Source organism: Macrotis lagotis, chromosome X (assembly GCF_037893015.1).
Source record: "Macrotis lagotis isolate mMagLag1 chromosome X, bilby.v1.9.chrom.fasta, whole genome shotgun sequence".
Lineage (NCBI taxonomy): Eukaryota > Metazoa > Chordata > Mammalia > Peramelemorphia > Peramelidae > Macrotis > Macrotis lagotis.
This window is the reverse complement of record NC_133666.1, coordinates 263,271,975-263,296,139: the sequence shown is the minus strand read 5'-3', so window position 1 is coordinate 263,296,139 and position 24,165 is coordinate 263,271,975. Positions and strand designations below refer to the sequence as shown.

Below are 24,165 nucleotides of genomic sequence, written 5' to 3'. Positions count from 1 at the left end.
TTTTCAGATGTGATGGGTATGGTCCAGAAAAGTCAACTCTCTTGGTCAAAGACACAGAGTTAATGGCTGTATTCAGAATGCAGTATAGACTATCTGACTCACAGTCTAAACTTTTTTTTCTAATGCACTACATTAGTTCTCATTGAAGAGTTTAATTTTTAAAACAATGTTTATCTAATTTTGGGATGAAACATGAGACTTTTTAAAAGCATGAGATTTGCCTTCTCAAAGATGATTTGATTTTAATACTTTTAAATTTAGCTTATGCTTCTTGAGAATATGATGAGGGACAGTATAATATAGCACAGTGGCCCTAAGAGTCTCTGGGACTTTTCAAAAGATCTACAAGGTCAAAATTATTGTTATAATTATACTAAGATGTTTACACATTTCTAATATGGTGGCATAGTGGATAGAGTGCCAGGCCTGAAGTCAAGAAAAGTCATCTTCCTGAAGTCAACATCAGACCTCAGACATTTCTAGGCAAATCACTTAATCCCATTTACCTCAGTTTTCTCATCTGTAAAATGTGCTCGAGAAGTATATTGCAAACTACTCCAGTATCTTTGCCAAGAAAACCCCAAATGGTGTCACAAAGAGTCAGACTTGATTGAAATGACTGAATAAGGACAAAATATACTACATAAACAAAAGATCTTTAGGGTATCCTCAATAAATTTTAGGAGCAAAAATGAGTCCCAAGACCACTGGCAGAGCAGAAAAGAACAATAACTGTGTTTGAATCAATTTCCTCTTTAACAAAGGGTTAGGAAATATCTAAATCTTATACTACTAAAATGGTGACGAGAAGAAATAAATCAGAGTCCTAGTGAGTGAAAAAGAAAAATCTCATAATCAGAGTTAATCTTTAAAAATAAGAAATAATTATATTTAGAAATCAAACAAGCTTTTGAGAGTTAGAGTACAGCTATTATACAACTGAAGTCAATTTTAACAAAATATTAACAAATGAATTATTTAATAACTTTTAGGCTATTTAGTATTCTTTTATATATAACCAGGAAAAAAATAAAATTACCTCTTCATATGGTATTGTATTGTTTTTGTATATGCTCTTCTCTCTAGTTGTCAACTTTATGCAAATTGATTTTTGCCCAAGTCTTATTCTTTATCCTGATAAAATTGATTTGTGTATTTAGCATATACTTAGAAGAAAACTATATGAATCTGCACCATGAGAACTATTCACTTCAAAATGCAAATGTGTAGAACTCTTTAGGGACTGAACCATAAAATGCATGTGCAGTAGGGAACATTTAAAAAAATAATGATATTTTGCTCTAATTACACTAATAACACTAAGGGTCTAAAAATGTTAAAATATTTCATATACCTCTATATGGACACATATAAATGTATATCTAAATATATACAAATGCGTATTTATATATATTTCAATATATGTGTATAGATGTATATACATACACACACACACACACACACACATATATATATATATAAGAGGCATCACACATATGAATAAATTGCAGCTTCAATAAAAGGAGAAGGTCATGAGACTAACAGAGGGTAAGTTTGAAAAGAAACTAAAAAAGTGTAAATCATAGAGTTCTTTGAAAAATATAGCATACTGCATAAAGCATCAGTTCAGTGGAAGCTATTTAAAGACTTATATTGGTACTACCTGGGAGAAAAGATCATTTTCAAGTGACTTAGAACCCCAGTTGCTTCTTTGATCTACTTTTAACCATGAAATTCCCTAAATGCCATTCTGTTTATTTTCTAACACCAGTGTTCTCCACAATTCATTTATTTGGTTAAAATGATATGCACTTAAACAGGAGAGTTAGATTTGAAAAAGCTAAAGAAAAAAACCTTACCCATGCATTCATAGGAGTGGATAGAAATTTCAAAGCTGGAAGCTTTTTTCAGTATTTTTCCTTGTTTTTGCTTTTAAATAGGCTAATCTTTGAATCGATTGTTCCTCAGGCTACCATGGAGTCAGTGAACTCTGGTTCTGCAAATGAAGTCTGGGAATATTTTTAGTGTTGTACATTCTAAAGTCTTGTTGCAGAGTCCTTATCTGTATGTCATTCACATTTGTAAATGTCAGAATATTAGAAATGGCTCAACCCTTGGGCTTCCTAGCGTTCCTATGAAGAAAGGAAATAGAGCTATTGTGGGACTGAGTTCCGGAGAGTTCTGGGTAAATAATCCTTTCTGGGTCAAAGAAAAAGTCCTTAATACCTTTATAAACTTTCAGGGACTCTCCAAAGCTCCTAATAATGTGAATCTAATGTAAATTAGATATAATCTTGATACTTTGCTAGATCCATACTATTTCACAAGTATGTAGAGTAATTATGTGGGCTAAATCTATGACTTTATTCACTAATATAAAATATTTCCCTGTGAGAAAACTCTATTTTACCAATGTAGTTTGGCACTTTCTTAGCAGTTTATAGTCTGAGAGCTATCTGAAACATTGAAAAATTAAATGACTTGACTAGAGTTTATATAACCAATATCTGCCAGAGCACATAATTTTTAGGAGTAAAAATGTATCCCAAGACCACAGCCATAGTAGGAAGAACAGTAAATTTAACATAAGAGAAACTGTGTTTGAATCAATTTCCTCTTGAACTTGAGTCTTTTTTTTTTTTTTTGGCTTTCTCAAACCATTATGAGGATTATTCTCTAGTTCTTTAAATTTGATCTGGGAGCAAAATTTAGAGAATCATAGTATCTCAGAGTGAAAAAGGAACTATGAGATTGTATTTTCTCTGGCTGTACCACCTCCACTTTGACTACTCTCCTCTTCGGCCTCCTTGAATTTCCACTTAAAATTCCACCTTTGTTAGGAAGCCTTCCTCAATCCCTCCTGCTCCAAGTGCCTTCAATCAGTGAAGTATCATTCATCCTGTATGTATCTTGCTTTGAATATTTTTGTTTGCATACTATATCTTCACTTAGATTGTAAACTCCATGAGGGCATGGGTCATATTAATCTCTTTTTGTATCCCAAGTGCTTAGCACAGTGCCTAGAAGTGCCTGGACACTTAAAAGTTTTTTTGATGGATTGAATGATTATCACATAACTCTCTCACTTCAACCTCTTAGAGTCCTCTTTGTCTTTTACTGGCTTTTCACATCAAGCTCTCTGTCATCCCATTTGGGGTTTTCTTGGCAGAGATGCTGGAATTTTGCCCTTTCCTTCTCCAGTTCATTTTTCAGATGAAGAAACTAAGGTAAGTGACTTCTTTAAGGCAAATGATTTGTCCAACAATTTTAAGGAATCTGTGATGGAGAATACCATCAGTATCCAGAGAAAGAGTTGTGGAGTTTAAACAAAGACTAAAGATTATTCAATTTTTAAAAAGTCATCTTATGTATTACATAATTTTGCTATCTCTAATATTTTCTTCCTTAACGATTTTTTTCTCTCAATACTTCAATTTTGATACATGCCTATCATAGAAACAAACGTAAAGACTACCTTCTGTTGGGGGGAGGAGGAAGGGAAAGGAGGGGAGGGAAATTATAAAATTCAAAACCTTGCAAAAAATGATTGTTTTATATATATAATTGTAAAACAAATTTGATATATATATGTATATAGACACATATATGTATATATATATATATATATATATATATATATTTATATTTAGGGGCAGTAGGTGACACACAGTGGATACAGCATACAGGCCCTGGAGTCAGGAGGACCTAAGTTCAAATCTGACCTCAGGTATTTAATAATTAAGTAGCTGTGTGGCCTTGGGCAAGTCACTTAACTCCATTGCCTTGCAAAAAAAATGACTTGTCCAAGATCACACAGCTAATGCAGTCCTCTTTCTACATATACATTTTGCTTCTGTAAAGCAAGATAGCTAGATTAGATAGTCTCTAAGGTTCTTCTTGGTTTTGGATCTACTGTACTATGATCTCCAACTCTTTTTCCATAATACTTTTTTTTAAACTTCTAAATCCAAGTGAATTAGTCATCTATTATATATAATAAGCAAAAAATACTAACTTTGCTGTAAGGCTATCCCTACCATCTCTACTTTGGGGCTATCTAATGGATAAAATCATCTATAAATTAGTTTTAGTCATTTTCAAAAGTGAATCTTTCTCTGCTAGTGTCTAAGATAGGGATCTTTTTGTGAATTCAGCTCTTCAGCCAATAATAGGACATCAATAGATATTTGATTTTATTGGGTAAATTACTTCTGAAGTCCACATAATTATCTGACTCAGGCAACTAGAAATGTGCTGCCCTAAGAATGTGTCTTATTTCCAGGGAATGAGTTTGGCACTGGGGAGAACCTGGTTTAATATTCAAATTGAAAGGGAAGTTACATCAGCTTAATTCCCAACTCAATCCAAGTATACAATGAAAAGTGCTGATCTGAAAACAATAATCTCAGCATTATGCTTTCTTGATAAATATGAAATAATATAGCCTATCTCACCAGACCGAACCTTCCAATTTCACTTGATACCAAGATCAGGATTAAGTGAATCTTCCAAGAATTTAGTACTTTTCTTTATCAGTACTTTGCATTTGGAAATTGAAACAGATATTGAGGCCATCAAGTCTATGACTCATCTAGTCACTGCAAATTAGAGGTATAATAAATACAATATAGTAATTTTCCCAGCAGGAAACTCACAAATGAATTTAAGAATAGAAGCTACATCATCGAAAATATCTCTAAGTCACTCTTTACAAAAAGTTTGCTTGTAAATGATGCTTTGGTCAGCAGGACAGGTGAAAGTGATTTATTGATTTGGGATTTTTTTTTATCTTATCATAGAAAACCAAAGTGAACAACTACAAATTAATCCAAAGCTAAGGTGCTGACAAATTCCATGGGACACTGTTTGCTAATGAACCTCTATTTTTTTCCTAGTTCATATGTCAAAGACATTTCAGGAATTAAATAAGGAAATTTAAAAAGGATATTACAGAGCACTTCATTATCTCTTTATTTTTTCTAGTTCATTTAATACTTTTATTTACCAGTGTTCCTTCAAAATCCTTATATATGAATATTTTCCCTGCATTTAAATGTCCAGTTCAGTAACAGGGCACACACACACACACATATACATGTCTGCATATTATATGACACATACATAAACACACACATATACTTACACATATGTGTGTGAGTCAAATGCATATATGTGTTTTTACAGAGAAATTTCTATATATACACATTGTTGTTATTCAGTCACTCACACTTGATTCTTTGTAATACCATTTGTGATTTTCTTGGTAAAGATCCTGACATTTCCTTCTTCAGTTTATTTTACAGATGATCAGCTGAAGCAAACAAGGATAAGTGAATTATCCAGGGTCAAATATAGTAAGTGACTGAAGACATCTTTAAATGTAGGAAGAAGAGTCTTTCCGATTCAAGGTACAGCACTCTATCCAATTTGCCATCTAAGCTGACCCATATATACATATTATGCACACATATAATTATAATATTCTCCTGTATATAATATACATATATGTAAAGGAGTATACATAAATGCACATATGCATTGTACATATATTTTTAAAATCTGATTGTCCTCTTCTTATGTAGATTATCAGTCTTTATTCTCTTGTTAATAATTGTCTCACCCTTCTTGTAACTGCCATTTTCCTAAAAACTCTGATCAAAGAATACTAAAGTTCTCCTAGATCAGGATTGTGGTATCATCATGCCTGTGCAGTAGAAATCATCTGCACAAAACTTCCTTTTAAAGTCACCACAGATATATGTATGTCATGGAACACTATTGTTCTATTAGAAACCAGGAGGGATGGGAATTCAGGGAAGCTTGGAAGGATTTGCATGAACCGATGCTGAGTGAGATGAGCAGAACCAGAAAAACACTGTACACCCTAACAACAACATGGGGGTGATGATCAATCTGGATGGACTTGCTTATTCCATCAGTGTAACAATTAGGGACAATTTTGGGCTTTCTGCAATGGAGAATACCATCTGTATCCAAAGAAAGAATTGTGGAGTTTGAACAAAGACCAAGGACTACTACCTTTAATTTAGGGGGAAAAACTGATATCTTATTATGTAATCTTGCTACCTCTTATACTTTATTTTTCTTCCTTAAGGATATGATTTCTCTCTCATCACACTCAACTTAGATCAATGTATACCGTGGAAACAATGTAAAGACTGGCAAATTGCCTTCTGTGGGGGTGGGGGAGGGAAGCAAGATTAGGGGAAAAATTGTAAAACTCAAAATAAATAAAATCTTTAAAAGGAAAAAAAAATAAAGTAACCACAGAGAAGGAATCACTTGAACATCCTCCAAAGTGGACACTAGTCAATAAGCCTGCATGGGAATAGGTGTAAATAATGGCTTTCATGAAAGTTGTTGGACAAGCTGGAAGATTAAGTGCTATTGTAGATGATGGCATTCATTTTAAGTAAACCAGCTGCTCCCTTCAAACCATGTCCATTGCAGAGCTGAAACCAAAATTTCCAAACTTCCTGAACCCACAATCATACAGAATCTGGTAGAATAGAGATGGGGAAAGCACACACCACTGTAGACAGATCTATTCTCTCTCTCTCTGCATTCTGAATCTGTTCACATTTAAAGATCAAATTGTGAGTCTGACATCTTATGTCCAATAGAGTTTCATTAAGTATATTCAAATCAGTTTTGGTTATATAGCATAGCATGGTGGATTCAATGTTGATACATGGTTTGGAAGACCTGGATTCTAGTCTTGCTCTTCCTGCTACATTTTGACTATGTGACCCTGGACACATTATTTTATCTCTTTGATATCCCACTCAATTAACTGTTTCTCGTCTGTAGTTTAAGTCTTGGTGTACATTAGTACTGGCAGTTACTTCATGACGAGCTCTCCTATACTAATGAAATCAAAAGACTTGTTAAAAAATGTGCCAGGAACTAGGATACAAAATCAAGGAAAAACCCAAACAGTACCTGCCTTCCAAGAGCTTCAATGTATTATATTTACCAGCAGTATAAATGAACAGATAAGTGACTTTAAGTTAATCAGAAGAGAGAAAGCTAAACACTAGTGGAGTTCAGGGAGGAAATAATAAAAGGCTTCATATGGAATCCTCAACCTCCAAACTGAGTCTGCAAGAAATTGAAAATTTCTGAAGCAAAGATAAAGAAGGAATCCTAGGGGAGGGGAACAGCTTGAGCAGATGCACTGAGGCAGGAGACAGCATGTCAAAATCAGGAAACAACTGACACAGTTTTTGCTTCAAGTAAATTCATATTAGGCAAATTACACTGTACCTAAAGAATTCTGAAAGAAATCTACATTCCAGGGCAGCCAGGTGGCACAGAGGATCGAGTATCCACCTTGGAATTGGGAGAACCTGAGTTTAAATCTGACCTCAGACACTTAATAATTTCTTAGTTGTATGACCTTGGGTAAGTCACTTCACCCCACTGCCTTGCAAAAAATCAAAAATCAAAAAGAAATTTACATTCCAAAAAAATCTTAAAAAACCCCAGTGTTAACTTTATTATATGGTAGTGTGTTCTCACTCTGTCTCTCTCTGTCTGCCTATCTCTCAGACTCTATTTTTCCTTCTGACCCTCACCTGAGAATTCTGTAACTCCCCCGCAAAAAAAATTCTAAAAAAATCCCATCAAGTAAAAGCAGAACAGATTCATAGAGAGACTACCACCCATATCTGGGGCTTGGCTTGAGATTTCCAGAGCTAAGTGAGGAAACCCTTGCTACATTCTGCCCCTCCTTGTGAACCTCTACTATATTCCTACCCTCCCTTCCTCACATTTCAGAAAGTTCCCCCATGGCTGGCCTGCACTTCCTCCTCTTGCTCCAGCCTTTCTGTAGTTGAACCCCATGGTCCATAAACCCTGTATCAACTGCCTCCCTCCACATTTCTTCCCACTTCTCATTTCCCTTTCTTTCCTATGTTTGTGGGCAAATTTGAATTATATAAAACAAAGAGGTCTGAAGAACTGTCCACTCACAGAAATTGAGAACTGTCTGTAGTCTGTGTTTGATCAAATATAAAAAAGTTTAAAGTCTGGAAATTGAGGCTAGAAGCAAATTGTGGGGGGACCTTAAAGGTTAGGGAGTTTCCATTTATTTTAAAGAAAAGAGAAGAGACCTCTATGACATTTTAGGGGAAATTTTTAAGGAAAAGAGGAAAGAGAATGGAGGTTTATATATAGCACCTACTATATACCAAGGCTTAGAAACAGCAATGTGACAGGATCATAGAGTTGGAAATTGAAGGGTCCTTGGAAACTATCCAGTTCAAGTTCTTATTGTACATAAAAATGAAGCTCAGAGAAGCTCAGTAATTTATACAATGTCATACTAATAAGTAGATTCAAATCCCAAGTCCTATGGATAAATTTTCAGTGAGCTGACTACTCTAGCACAAGTCCTTTCAGTTACCTGCTCTGGTCCCATCACTAATAAATGGTGCAGTTTCAAACTCAGGTGAGTAAGAGAATTTAATATATAATGCTAAATGACTACAAATTTAAAACATTTTGTACCAAACTGAATAATACTGAGCTCTGTTTCTGTCTTTCTATCATATAGACAAGACTTCTGAAAATGAAAATATGACATAGGAAATTATTCCAAATGCAGGTGTAGCAACCCTAAATATTTATACATCCAATAAATTTTTCCATGTTTTTTTCTCTATTTGAATTATCTTTTTTGTCTAGATATCTTTGCATGAGAATTTCTATCTGGTTTTGTGGCCATTTTAGGTTCCTGGCAAAGATGGTTATGAAAACTAACTAACCAACCAACTAACTAACTAAGTTCAAACAGTGGTGGAGGGGGGATAAGTTATTATCTTGTTTCAGAAGTGTTTAAGGAATCTGAAGTAGGTGTCAACTACATTGGTAGAGGAAGTTTTCTCATATGGAATGGAGTCATATGACCAGTCCTTATCCTCTATCTTCAAAACAAAGCAGTCTTTAGCAAATCATAATGTATATATCCTAAGACAGAGATGTTCAAACCTTGCTAACCAATGAAATCTCTTTTGCATATTTTCTAAGACCTAAATTGCTTGACAAATAGTGTCTAAAACAGGGCAACTTTACTTTGTATTCTGCCAGCAAGTTAATTTTCTAACTAGTGGCTATTGTCCTTATTGTATATTAAGAGAGAGTGGTTTTCTTTACATCTGATAGGTTTAACTTCAAGACACAAGCATTCCGGTAGGATGCTGCCTTCCATATTAGGAGGAGGTACTACTCAGCTAAACTATCTTAGTAGGAATGAAAAGCTCAGACCACTCCTCCTCAATTTTGTGAGTAATTAGGGTGCTTTTTTATAGCATAAATTTTATAATTAATTCCTTAATTTTGGATCCTGTAAAACAAGTAATATCTACAGAGAAAAAAAATGAAACTATTGATCCATCCTCAAATATAATTAACAGTTTAGATATGTCCTTTCTTTGCAGAATTATTTCTTTTAAAAATGATTTGCATTTAATTTTCAAAATTTATTTTTCTTTCAGTTTCATTTCTCTTACTTCCAGTTAAACAATCTAAAAAAGGGAAAAAATCCTCATTACATTATAGCCACTTTGGTTAGTTTTTGTGAATATCTAACAAATGAAGCTTGGTTCTGAACAACATTAAAAATGAAGAAAAATCAGTCTCTTAAATTAACCCCTTTAAAGTCAATATAATATGGAACAATGATAAGTTAATGGTAAAAAGATGAATATTATATTGTTCAGTTCATAGTGGTGAAGCATACTAAGATTAAAAATCATCCTCTAAGTCATTCACAATATAGAAAATGAGTCAATATTTTGATTAAATAAATCAGGGAAACAATTTTAGTAAATAATGAACTAAAATACCCAGATGGAATGATAGGAATCTGAAAAATGCTTCTTCCCTCCCAGGTTCAATAATACACATGTAAATTTTAATCAGTTTTTTGCTATAGAAAAGTATTTCCTATAATCCATTTTATTATCATCCTCCTACCTCAAACTCTATAATGAAACTGTAGTGGAAAAAAATAGATGTATTTGAAGTCAGAGCATATGAATTCACATCCTTGCTCTGCTGTTCATTATATATGTGTATGTACATACAATTTTGCATATCATATATATTATATATAGTGATATTTCATCTACCATCTTTTGAGATATATGATGATAAATGATATATCACATAAAATGATATGTCATTATTAGATATACACATATTACTACTTTCTAAATATTTGCATTATGATTATGATATTGTCATTAATGGTAAACATCATGAGAAAGAATGACAAAATTAATAGCAGTTTTTGTTACATATTTTCCTTTTCTTAATTATTTTAAATTCTGAATAAAAATTTTCAAGTAACAAGCATTTATTTTTATCCCCTTTCCCCATGATAGGGTTTGAGCCAAAAGTCAAAGTACAAATACACACACATATTCAGGCAAAGCAAATTTTTCCTCAAGCATGAAGGACAAAGAATATAAAGTCAAGATGAGGGAAAATGGAGTACTGATTGTGAAGGGCAACAAGTAGGCCAGTTTGAATGCAATAAACAGTGTTTCAAGAAGAGTAAGGTGTAATAATCTTAGAATCACAGGATAAAGTCATTTTGTAAAGGGTTATAAATATGACTTTTATCCCAGAGACAACAAGAAGAAATCTAAAATTTTTGAGCTTTTGTAACATGGTCAGGCTTATTCGGAATATTATTACTTTAAAAGGTATTTGGTGGAAGGATTAGAAAAAGGGAGAAATTTTATTTAAGGAGACTAAGTTAGGAGTCACTGGAATTTACCAGGTGAGAGGTGATGAGAGTCTGAAATAACATTTGCGCCATTTCCTCTGCATCTATCATCCATATTACTAGTTACTTTAACATTTATCTCACTCATTCGAATGCAAGCTCCTTCAAGGCAGACAGTTTGCTTGTTTGTTTTACCTATCTTTAGATCCCCAGTCCTTATTCTGATATATAGCAAGCAAATAATAAATGCTTTGAATGTCTTACGGAAACTGGAATTTTCAGTGTATGGGAGATAATTACACATAAGTCAAGTAGCTGACATTATTCTTATTTTTCAAGAACAATCTCAAGGTGAATGACACAATTCCCAAAGCATTAGAATAAATTTTCTCTGAAAATAGTTAACCATTTTTCAGGATTTATCTCAAAAGCACAAGTCAAAAGGGGAAGCAAATGGAACTGAAATAATTAGGTAAGTCATTTCAAACCCAAATTTTAATGAAAAGAAATCTAAAAAATATTTAATTACCTCAAAGAGTTGTTGGAACAGTCATATTAGGGCTAAAAAAGGCAGTGAAATGTTTCAGCACCAGTTCTCAAGGAACAAATAATTGTGGAAATATATTGTAGGATATGACCAATTTTTAAACATCTATGTTATTTCCAATCAATGTAAGCAAATACTCTACATATTTCCTGAACATTCCTTTGACTGAATAGTTATAAATTTTGATTATGAGAATGCAAACTATAGAAGCCTTTTCTAACTTATGAGATAAAATTAAAAGAGAGTCTCATTTCCTCTATTAATAGATTATATTTTTCCATGATTGTTATTTGCCTCCTTCAATAACAAGAGCTCTTGGAAATGGTGTCAAAATAACCCAGTAAAATTCCAAACAGAGAAAGAAGTAAAGGGAAAATCTATTGCAAAGACAATCTATTAACAAGCCTGCATGCAATGAATAGGTTTTCTAAGACACATTTCTGATTACTCATCTAAAGCATAACACTGCATTTGCCCATTTCATATTGAATGAAGAATTCATTCCTGAACTTGGCAATTAAGACTCTCTCTGTATGATTCTAAGAATCAAGCCTTCAAGGCTTATCTCAAACTACTCCCTTTCTCATACTATGTCATAGTAAATTGGGTTGTCAATGTTTTCTAAATTTCAATGCCCTGGATCAACATTCTATTCTCTTCCCTTTAATAAATGTTTTGATTGAAATTCCAAATCCCAAACCATTTCTGGGATAAAATGCTGCTTGAAATTTTTAGTTCAGTACTAATGTCCTCATATTTACCAAACTTATTATTCACAAATGTTTCACTCAGTTGTATTCATAATGATCTATTCTAAATTAAAATAAGCCATTTAGAACTTTTAATGATCTCAATTCAAATGAAACATTTTTCTATAACTTGAAAGGCTTTCCATAAAAAGCTCTAATAAATAAGCAACTTACTAAAGACTTTTAGGCCACTGTATCACATCAGCTGATTTAGGTGGCATCTCATTTGACTATATGGACTCATTTAAGGCAAACTATTCTGTACAATATTAGTAAATGCTACATATTATTTTGACCTTTTACTATTCTTGGTAACAAGAGTTAGAGCTAGAAATGACTTTAGAGATTTTCTCATCTAATTCTTCATTTTACACATGAAGAAATGAAAACTTAATGATATGAAGTGACTTGCTTAAGGGTCACACAGGCAGTAAGTGGCAGAGAATGTATTTAAAGTCCAGTCTTCCAATTCCAAAGTCAACATGTTTTCGACCAAACTACTCTGCCTCCCAATAATTTAAGGTATTAAATACTGGTAAATATAAAGTTCATGTCCACCAAGCCAAAAATATCATAGTAATGTTGAACCAGGTAACTTTTCATAAGTTGTGCAAGAATTATTACTACTCACCTTGTCTACAATGATACTGGTTTATTTCTTAGGCCAACTAGAAATGATTATTGCATATTTTAAAAACCCTGGATTTCTTCTTTTTAAAAAGAAATTGATATTTTTCTGTTCATCCAACAACCTAACACAAGACAATATATCCTATACCCTGAATGATATGGTTCATTCAGTACAATCAGTTGAATATATATATTTTCTGAAATAAGTGCACATTTCAAGTAGTATGCATGCATGCATGCATTCAGTACTAAATCTCAGAATGAATTTTATTTGAAATAAAATGTAGCCCCCTTTTCCCCAAGCGTTGTTTCTATTACAGTTTTAAACTATTTTCTAGCTATGTTTCTTTTAAACGTGCGCTTAAATCTTGTGCTAAATGACACTTGCACTCTTATACTTACTTATATTTCTATGCAACCAGTGCTTAGAAACTATCCTTAATTAGCTTATTTTTAACAGGACCAAGCTTAACAAGTTACATGAGACCAAAGTCCATAGATGAATCATCTACAGTCAACCTTCACTTGGTTGAACAAGGGGTAAAAGTATAATGCAAAATTTTTGCTGCAGAATCAATAGCAATTAGCCTAATTGGTGAACTGCTAATAAAACTCCATTTACATGCTTTGAAAAAAGTTCTGAACCTCTTGCCAATTTAATATTTAAAGGAAAAAGCTTTTTATAACAGGCAAATATAATATACTAGCCATCACAGTGTGGGGCTATAGAGTGAGATCAGCTGTTTTTATTCATTTGATTGATAGAACATCTGCTTTTGCCTCTTCCTCCACCTGGGTTCTTAATCTCATTTCTTCTTCACTCTTTCAGGAAGTGGTTTTCTTAATCATCTTCCCTCTCTTGCTTCTCCCATCTTTTCTTCATTATTGTCTCCTTCTTGTCTATGACATATTTTATTTTCCCCACCCTAAAAATAGCCCCTTTTCAACTGTTATCATTTCAAGATAGTCACTGCTCTTTCTCCTCCCTTTCACCAAAAAGGATCTTGCAAAAAGAGCCTATGGTTGCTCAATTCATTAACCATTTTAAAAGTACATGCAAGAATAAGTAATATGCTAGGCACTGATAAATACAGAAAGAAAAATACAAAAAGAAAAAAAAGAAAAAAGAATTTTGACTTTAGGGACCTCACATCCTACTAGGAGATACAACACGTATGTGTATGTATATGTATGTGTGTTTGCTCCACTTTCTCAGTATTCACTTACTCCAACTGTAATCAATCAATCAACATTTGTTAATCTCCTACTATGTTTTTTTGGGGGGGAAAGGATACTAAGGAATTCACATTTCATGGAGGAGACAACAAATATATACCAGATACTCCATACAGTATAAATAGGGAACTATTAATGGAAGAAAGGAATTTAAATAAAGTGGGTTTGGAAAGGCTTCCGTAGAAGACCTGAAGAAAGCTAAGAAGGAAAGATGAGGAAAGAAGCATTCCAGGCATGTGGTATTAGAGACAAAAAAAAAGTCTGTAGCCAGGAGATGGGGTGTCTTTTTTGTCGAATAGTCAAGATGCCAGCGTCTTTGAAGTGAAGAGTATGTGTTAGGGAGGAAGGAGCAAGAAGGCTGGAAACATAGGAGGGGGTGAGTTTATTAAGGGCTTTGAATGTAAAGTAGAAGGCTTTGTATTGATTTTGGAGACCACAGAGTTTTGTTGGGTAGGGTGTGTGTGTGGCGGGGGCGGGGGATTCAAATCTGCATTTTAGAAAACTCATTTTAGAGGTGAAATGGAGGAATAGAGGATGGATTGGAATGGGGAAAGACTGCTGACTCCTCAGTAGATTATTACAGTGGTCCAGGCATGTGGTGATCAAGGCCTACACCAGGATGACAGGGAGAGAAGGGGTTATTTTGGGGATATGTAGCAATGTTCTAAATATATAGGAATTGACAAAAGATTGGCGAAGTTGGGGTGGTGTGGTGACAGGTAGTAAGAATAAAATGATGACTAGCCTGTGGGAGGGAGAAGGGTATTACTTTCTACATAATAATAAACAAGGCTAGATGGATGGAGAGTTGGGGGGGGGCAAGGAATAATGAGTTCTCTTTTGGATATATTTCATTTTAAAATGTCTAATGGACATCCAATTTGAGTTTTTTGAAAAATTCAACTTCTAGTTTTATGACTTTCCTGATATCATTCTCTCAAAAGCAATCATTACCTTGTAATTATTTTTTTTTAAAAAGACATTTTCACATTCCTCAGCCTCCCTGAATTCTCTGAAGCTTCTGAAAATATGTGGCTTCTTGAAATTTCCATTGTACCGTGATCCCTTAAAATTTTGATTTTAACATTACTTTTTTGGTCACATGGGTGTATATCTTCTTTACTGGCTTCTCTCTCTCTCTCTCTCTCTCTTCTCTCTCTCTGTTATGTTTTTATACTTCTTTTCTCTCTGTCCTCCCTCAAAAACCTTGCAACTATCAATGATTCCTTCCTCTCCCTGTTCTAGTGTCACCAAGTCCTATTGATATTGAGAGGGCTTGATGTTCCTGGAGCTATTCCTTCTCATCATTAACCACACTCATATCAGGAGAGAAAAATCTCTGGCTTTGATGTTCTTATTGTTGCTGTTTCATCACCACCACTTTGCATTAGGAAACCCACTGTGAACTACAAAAATGTGACATCATCCAACACATGGAGGTGTCTGTGAGACTTTAATATAATTTTTCTGAAGAAGGAAAGCTTAAGATTTCTGACTTCTCTATTCTTCCAAATGTTTTCTTTGTTTCCCTTTTTCCTCTTTATTTCTACCTTAGCATTACCTACAAAGGAAGAACTGTCTAGTTACTTAAATGATAAAAGATCCTTTAAAAGATCTTTAGGACTTTGGAACAAAGGCTGGTGTATGGTAGGACAGCATTTTTTTGATGCAGTTCCCTTTACGCTGATACAGTTTTCTCCACACACAAAATCTATATATGACTTCTTTGGGCCCCAACTTCCCTATGAGCTTTCCTGGTGAAGCTTCCTCCCCTCAAGAAACCCGATCAATCTCAATTTCTCTGGCACAAATGCCTGGCCTGGGATCATTAAAAAGTTCAAGTCATGGGGATTCCACATTTCTTTGATTTGTTGGGTGCCAGAGATCACACAAGTTACTGTCCCTAATGTCCAACTGACCAGTGAATGTCCAAATGGAGATGGAGACCACTCCAGAAAATCTGAGTGCTTCTGTATGTTTGTTAAGGCAAAAGTAAAGCCCTCTTTTGTTAAAGTTTTAGTGACTCATGAGCACTCATTTTATGCTAGTATTTAACCCAAACTAAGACAGTGTTGGCTTTAGAACCACACCTGTAAGATTTTGTTTATTTTAACCATCCCATCACCTTGTATTCCAAGTATAACATGTAGGTCCATGTCTAATTCACTAGTCTTGGCATTGCAATCAAGATTTTAACTTCTTTAGGACTGAGGTCTTGCCTTCCCCAGGACAGTTACCCCACACCCATGACTAATTCTATGACTAATTCCTTTCAACTTGTGACCAAGATGGACATAATATCAACTGTTCACTTTCTGGGTTTTCTGCTAGCTCCCTGTCAACTCTAATTATGTGTGAGACCAATCTGCTGGGTCACTCCCTGCTGCCCACCGATGAACTTCACTGGTGTTTTTCTAGATCTCCTTTCCCCTGTAGTGTCTTCCCCTTAGCACCCACTGTTGAACCTATGCCCTTTGGAACTCTATTTCCTGGTCATACTAGTCTGATTTGTTCTCCTCTCTTAAACCTAGCATTGACATTTAATTTAGGCCCAGAGTTGAAAAAGAGGACATCAAGCCATCATATATTTTAGCATTCCTAAACATACTAAATTTTCATTGAATTAATAATAATGGTGTTATAACATAAATTGTTCTTATGATACTATTCACTCTCCATCAGTTTTTTAAGTTGTCATTTTCCCTCATTTTTTTAATAGCATGATAATATTCCATTACATTCTTATAACAAAAATTGTGTGACCTTGGGCAATTCACTCAATCCTGATCATCTCACATCCAGGGCCGTCTCTAGTCATCCTGATTATATTTGACGAATGGACTCAGATAGCTCTGGAGGAAAAAATGAGACTGTTGAGTTAGCACAGCAACAATCCTTCCATTCCCCCCAAATCATGTATTTGCCATGGCATCACCTCCCTGATGTCATGGTCTTCTTCAAGAATTAAGGACATTGGGGCAGCTAGGTGGCATAGTGGATAAAGCACTGGCCCTGGAGTCAGAAGTACCTGGGTTCAAATCCAGTCTCAGACACTTAATAATTACCTAGCTGTGTGGCCTTGGGCAAGCCACTTAACCCTGTTTGCATAAAACCTAAAAGAAAAAAAAAAGAATGAAGGACAAACATCATCATCATCATCATAACAAAAATAATTTATCCATTCTCCAGGCAATGGGCACCACTCCAACTTCCAGGGTTTTTTTTTTTAACAAAATGAAAAGAGTTTTTTATCCATACCTAGAGGATATTTTCCTTTCTGTGATGTCTTTGAACTATGATTAACTAAAGTATCAACCATGATTCCAGATGACTGATAGTGAAAAACATTTCCCACCTCATGAATGAAAAGACACATAGTGACTACAAGTATACGAGGTCATATTACTAAGTTTTAAAGAAGATATTAAGAAAGACAGGTGGAATCAGAAAAGAATGTAGGCAGGCTGGATTGTGAAGATGAGAGATACCAGATGATCAATCAAAGTGTTGTACTTATCTCCATGAAATAGTAAAAGAATTAGAAAAAGACAATCAGCTCATGGGATAGACTGTCCATGGAAGAATTAAGGTACTGAATTCAAATTTAATAATTTACCAGATACAAAAGAACCAAAGATTTTACAAAGATATACTCCTTGTCCTTCAGGAACTTAAATCCAAGTGTAATGTAAAATACAGATGGGAATGATACAAGGGGGGGGGAACTACAAGGAGGGCTATTCTCTATGTCAGGATGTCATGTCATCCTCAAATAGAAGTGGGATATATTCTAAGAAGGGGCCCATAGGTTTCTGAAGACTGCCAAAGGGCACCATGACATTTGCTTTAGCAAATACTTCACAGTTCAAATTTCCATTTCCACAAAGATACATTCATTGGAAAGTGATAGTAAAAATAATTAAAAACTGAGTTTTGACAAGTTCATGAAGCTCTTCCTAAAATTTTCTTCCATGGTAGGAATGGAAGAAACTATGTAAACAGTCAACATCTTTAGAAAATAAATGAGACAAAACCTTGGCAATGGTGGGGTGGGTAAGAGAGTAGGGATGAGGAGATAAGAAATAATAATAATAAAATAAGTTCCATGCAAGTTGATGACGCAGCATTTGCATAACTCAGATAAGAATTAGGTAGCTCTAGATGTTGATTTTTTGCTTTTTGCTTTTCAATCACATTCCTCTGAAAACGAAAAAACCTATTATCTTCAACAATACTCATTTCAAGCAAATGGTGTCAGTGTATCCAGCGAGATTATAATTCTTGAAATAAAAGTATCATTATACTCAAGGAGTTTACATAAAATTTGAATTTTTAAAATTAGTTACTTTTGTCCTGGGTTGTACAGCAAAAAAAAAAAAAAAAACAAAAACATTCTCTGGTCTTGACTTGTCCCTTAAATTAGGCCCGAGAGAGAAAGCAAAAATAATACAGAGTTTCTATGCTTTAGTAACTACTATAGTTCCTTGAATATTTAGCTTAATTTTGTTTCTAATTGGACCTCATTTCATTTGTATAAGGAAAATCCTGATGAGGAAACTCTATCAATTCAGTTTGCTATCTATCTCCAAAGTCTTAGAGAGTTGCTCAGGGCACTGAGAAATGAAATAATCTGACTGGGTCACAAAGGTAGTATGAGAAAAAGGCAGGACTTGAACCCAGGTTTTCATAACTGTCGAGTTAGCTTACTATATACAATTCCAAGGTACCTTTCAACTTTACTTAAGAAAAATGTTAGAGGAATTGTTTATCAGAACATAACTTTAAAACTAAAAGACTCTTAGATAACATCTAGTTGAAATACTTCATTTTCCAAATGAAATAGGTCTAGGGTCAAAAATAACTTGTCAAAAGTCACATAATTAATCCTTGACCAAGCTCTATTTTGAACCTAGGTCCTATGCATTGTATGTCTAAAAACACTAATTCTACTCCATATTTTGAAAAAGTTCTCTGAGGTATGATACATTATGTTTAAAATGCCAAAAGTTCTAGTAACATCCAAATCTTCTATGATTTCCTGATTTTTCCTCTAATCTCTATAATCATTAATAAAAATAATCTTATTGATTTTATTCACATTGTCATTATGAATCATATCAGTTATGCTAAATACATTTTAAAGGATTTTGCTACTGTTTTAAATGCCCATGGGTATTAGATTTGGAAATGGGGGGGCAGCTAGATGGCACCATGGATAGAGCACTGGCACTGAAGTCAGGAGGACTTGAGCTCAAATCTGTTCTCAGATATTTAATAATTACCTAGCTGTGTGCCCTTGAACAAGTCACTTAACCCCATAGCCCTGCAAAAAAAAAAAAACCAATAAAACAAATAAAAGAAAGACTTGAGAAGGAGGAACAATACAGGGTTTCAGCAACAAAGAAAAGGAAGAAAATTTAAAATTAATTTAATTCTTAAAAAATTATCATTTTTGCCACATAGGCAGGGATAAATTTACAAACAAAAGTGGCAAAAGGAAACATGAAGAAATGTTCATACTCCATAAGTTGTCTAAAGAAGGCTATTTGTATACAAATTATATTTGTACCAACTTATATCTAAGACAAAAAAAAATGAAATCTTAACTACGTATTTTGTACTCTTCCCCTCCCCGCTCTTCTATGTAGTATTTTTGAAGTTTCTTTAAAGGAGAATTTAACAAGTCAGTCATATCTAATTTAACAAAGCAATAATACCAGATAATAAAATAATTAATTCAGAAGTAAGTGAAAATGAATTGGTATAAATGTTTCAGAATAACTAAATCCTAGCAGAAGCCTGGATAACTGAAAGACAGATGCAGAAATAAATAAACTGGCCAAAGGGCCATCTTTTGCTCTTCCTAGGCCTGTATGCATATGCATGAACAATGATGAATTTTCATAAAAAGAAAAAACAAGCAAAGAATGGGATGAAACAAATACAATGAGAAGGCTGTGATATTGGACATCTGAAGTTCAATGAAGCTCAATCATAGCTATCAACCACCCAGTATCTAAAATCTCAGGAACCTGGGAAAGGAAGGAATGAAAGAATCAAGAAAGCTTTATCATTTGTAACCTTCCCTCCCTTACAGCACCACTGTTCCCACCTCCACCCTTCATGAGGAAAGTTCATGAAGTCTCAGATTTTATGAATTCCTGGAAATTTATATATTTATTGATTGATATTTTGAGTTTTGTGGGTTTTCTGCAGGGTTCTTAAAGTTCTTTCCATCTAAGAAGCTGCTCTGTCTTCCTGCTCTAGGAAGCTTTTACTGTTAGACTCCAATTTGCTTTTTCTTCAGCACATTATGTTTGCAAAGGGTTTCATAATGAATAGGACTTGCAGAAATATTATGGATGATCAGCATAATTGATGTGGCTTTTCTCAAAGTTATTGCTGCTGTCTTTGTTTTTCCATGTCTAGGAGTCATTCTTCCCTCTTCTTTAAAACCCCATTCCATTCTATTCTGACTATTACCTGAGAATCAGGAGATTTGGGTTCTTCCCCCAACTCCATCATTAACTCCTTGTATGATTTGGGGCATAATACTTTCCTTCCATGAGTCTCATTTTTTTATCTATTCAGTGAGGAGATTGAACTTAATAATTCCTAAGGTTCTTTCAGCTCTAAAATAAATCAAAATATTGTTTTATTTCTTTATTCCCCTGCCCAAAGGGGAGGTAGCTTTGAGAGAATGTTCCTCGAGGGGGTTGGGTGTAATAAGAAAGAACATACTCCTACACAAACACCACACACACACACACACACACACACACACAGAGAGAGAGAGAGAGAGAGAGAGAGAGAGAGAGAGAGAGAGAGAGAAAGAGAGAGAGAGAGAGAAACAGAAATGGTGAAGAATGATAGGTGTTTTTACATTGAATCCCACTAGCCTCAGTGGCCCTGAATTCTATGGAAATCTTGTCTTCTGCATTTATTTTTAAGTCCTATTGTGACACAGGTGAGACCATGAGGTATGTTGCCCTACAAGAACTTAACCAGACAAGGCTCATCTTTCCACATTCATGTAGGCAAGTCAATGGGGAGGAGCTTAGGATCACCAATGAGGACCCAACTGATAACTGCCAAGTGACCATTTGGGTGCCACTCTCCTGGTATTTCCTTTCTAGACTGCTTTGTATTTTCTAAGGGCAGACTTGCAGCCCAGACAATAGTTTTATAACAGTTTAATCAACTAATTCTTTCAGTTACTCCATAGAAATCTCCTTTATTTAACTTTTTTTCTTCATTTTAGGCATAAGGCTTGACTCATTAAAAAATACACCTAATAAGTATTTACTAGACAATTCAATTGCATTTCCAATGTCACATCCTGGCCCAGTTATCATCCTACCAACATAACTAGCTGGTTACACTTGATGCCAGCATCTCTCCAGCCAAGTTATCCTAAATTGTGCTTTCATGTTAACATTTCTAAAACTTCTTTCATCATCATAGACCTTTGCTCAAATTGGCTCTGTATTTCTAGCTAAGAAAGTTTTTTGTGTACAGTCATACTTATCCAAAGATGTCTATTGTCTTCAAAATTCACTATAATCTTCCCCTAACAAGCCTCATTATTAAATTTGTCACAGAAACTAACAAATTTGTGAATTTTTGAGGTACTAAAGTATACATATACTCATAAGGAGAAGTTTCCAAATTCAACTTTGATTTTCAAAAATGTGATCAATTATTGATTAGATAATTCTATTCTAATCAATATAAATCAATTTGATATGATTCCATAGGAGTACTGATTACAAGTTCTGTATATTGGGCCCCAGAGTTTGTAAACTGAAGATTCTAACATCACTTGTTTAATCATATTCAGCTAACTAGAGAACTTCCACCCTTGTTTATGTCTTTTTCTTGGCAGAGGTAACTCAATGACATGAAAAGTCCCCCAGCTATTTTTCTAGCCCTTCTATCCCTCATCATCCCTCTTTTGCTCAACATGGAGAGATAGCTATGAATATTTCAGCAATAAGTGACCCTAGTTACTGATCTGTGCCTGTTTTCCTACCGACTCTTCAACCCATGTGGTGTTCTGACACCTGTTTATCAATCCAATCCAATGGTCTGTTTGTGGGTTCAGTAGAACTTCATGAAACTCAAGGTCAGTCTGTGAAGGTCTTATTTGTCAGCTACTGAGATTCCGTATTTTGGTTAGAGTCTCTTGGAAGGTCAAGGGCAACTTCTCTTCACCAACAAGATTCTGTATTTTTCATTTGCTTCAACTACAATGAGTATCAAGTACTGTAAAGCTAAGGCCCCAGAGGAAGGGATAATCTCAGATAATGAGAAAGCTCTCAGGTCCTCTTCATTAGAGGGGGGGCATAGACTTATTAAAAAATGCTTTTGGCTTGGTCCTCTGTCTCATTTTCTTTTACTGCAAATTTGGCAATTTTGGATCCCACAAGAACAAGAAAAGAAGAAAAACACTTCACCAAATTAGATATAGATATACTGAAATGAATATCCATATACATTTTATCATTTGAAGAAATGTATATATACATGATATGTAGGTATATAATGAGTATATTGTATGTGTTTGCACACGTATATAATGTATAAATATTGTGTGTTGTATATGTATGTGCTAATGTGAACATTGTGGGTGTGAAATATGCCTGGACACTGGAGTAATTCATTATAAGGGGCTAGAGACAGAGATAGACTTGAAAGTACAAGAAAAAGCATTTCCCTTAGCTTCTTCTACTATGTCTACTGTCTAAGGCTTGGGGCACCAGGAGCCCATGTATAAAAGATGGATTATATGCACAGACATGAGGGTAATTTTGTTTTGTTTGGGGAAGAAGAGAAGGGGTTATTTAAAAAAAATCCTTAAAGATTTGTTTCATATTAGTTATGTGAAAAAAAGCTGGTTCCCCAGGGAAAGGGATCAGCACCATCTGCTGCAGGAAAGCGAAACTGCAGGGAACAGCAAGAATAGCTAAGTGGGAAAAAGCAGATGGAGGCACCATTTGCTAAAGAAGAACTCCATGCAAAGAACAGAGCTGAGTGGCAGAAAGCATATGGATGACAGATTTAATCTGCTAGAGAAGAGCTAAATTGCCAAATGCAGTGAAGTAGTGCTGGGTAGCAAAAAATCAGGATCCACCAAAGATTTTATATATACATATATATATATATATATATATATATATATATATATATATAGTTATAGTTATAGTTATATATATATCCATAGTTGAAGAAGAGAGGACACTGGCAGAAAGTTATAACTGACAACATCTGTTTGGAGGAGAGTTGAAGGAGGTCAGCAACCCAACAGAGGTGGAGATCCAAAGAGTGCAGCACTGATAAAAAGGCACAAATTCAGCCCACTCCAGGTTGGAATAAATGATAATAGAATACTTCTTTCTAAGAGAGGCATCAAATTTCCATTCACTTTCAAATAAAACACATATTAAACCTTATGAACTACTATGCTTATATGAAGAGTGAGTGAATATTCTTGGGAGAGCTACATACTAAAATTTTTGGATCATCTTGCTGAAATAAATATGCCAGAGAAATTAGAAGTCCCTAAAGAATAAAAAGGTCTTTGAATAAATTCCAGTGTATGCATGTATATTTAAGTATGAATGCAAAGATATCTACACACACACACACACATATACAAGCATGTATATATTTATATATATTCATATGTATAGATATAGTTGTTCAGTCGTTTTTCAGTCTAACACTTCATGATCCCATTTAGATTTTCTTAGCAGAGTCACTAGAATGGTTTAACTACTTTCTTCTACAATTCATCTTACCAATGAAGAACTGAGGCAAAACAAGGTTAAGTGACTCACCCAGGATCACACAGCAAGTAGGTGTTTAAGTTTGAATTTGAACTCAGGGATGAGTCTTTCTGACATCAGGGTAGGGGATTAATATATGTATGTATGTATATATATATATATATATATATACACACACACATATACACATGTACACATATATGTGTATGTGTGTGCAAATGCATATGTATATATACACATAAAATATGTATTTAATATTAACATCTTGTACACAAACAGCTATAAAAAATATATACTTTACTTGGAATACAAACCTTGACATTAAACTTACTCCTTGAGAAAGGGATATTAGTTTTATTTATTTATTTATCTGTTTATTTATTTTAGGTTTTTGCAAGGCAAATGGGGTTAAGTGGCTTGCCCAAGGCCACATAGCTAGGTAATTATTAAGTGTCTGAG

General features: G+C 34.3%; 1 protein-coding gene across 4 annotated transcripts in view; it reads right to left on the bottom strand.

The window, feature by feature from the left end:
- Nucleotides 1–24,165, bottom strand: part of PDE4D (phosphodiesterase 4D) — a 1,222,901-nt gene that overhangs the window by 707,668 nt on the left and 491,068 nt on the right. The window contains exon 1 of one of the 4 annotated variants that reach the window (XM_074203064.1): nucleotides 1,860–23,043. The exons of the other annotated variants lie outside the window; for them this stretch is intronic. Coding sequence (XP_074059165.1) covers nucleotides 1,860–1,867 — 8 coding nt within the window. The 5' untranslated portion in view covers nucleotides 1,868–23,043. Of the gene's footprint in view, nucleotides 1–1,859; nucleotides 23,044–24,165 lie in introns of those variants that run through there. 4 annotated transcript variants of the gene reach the window in all.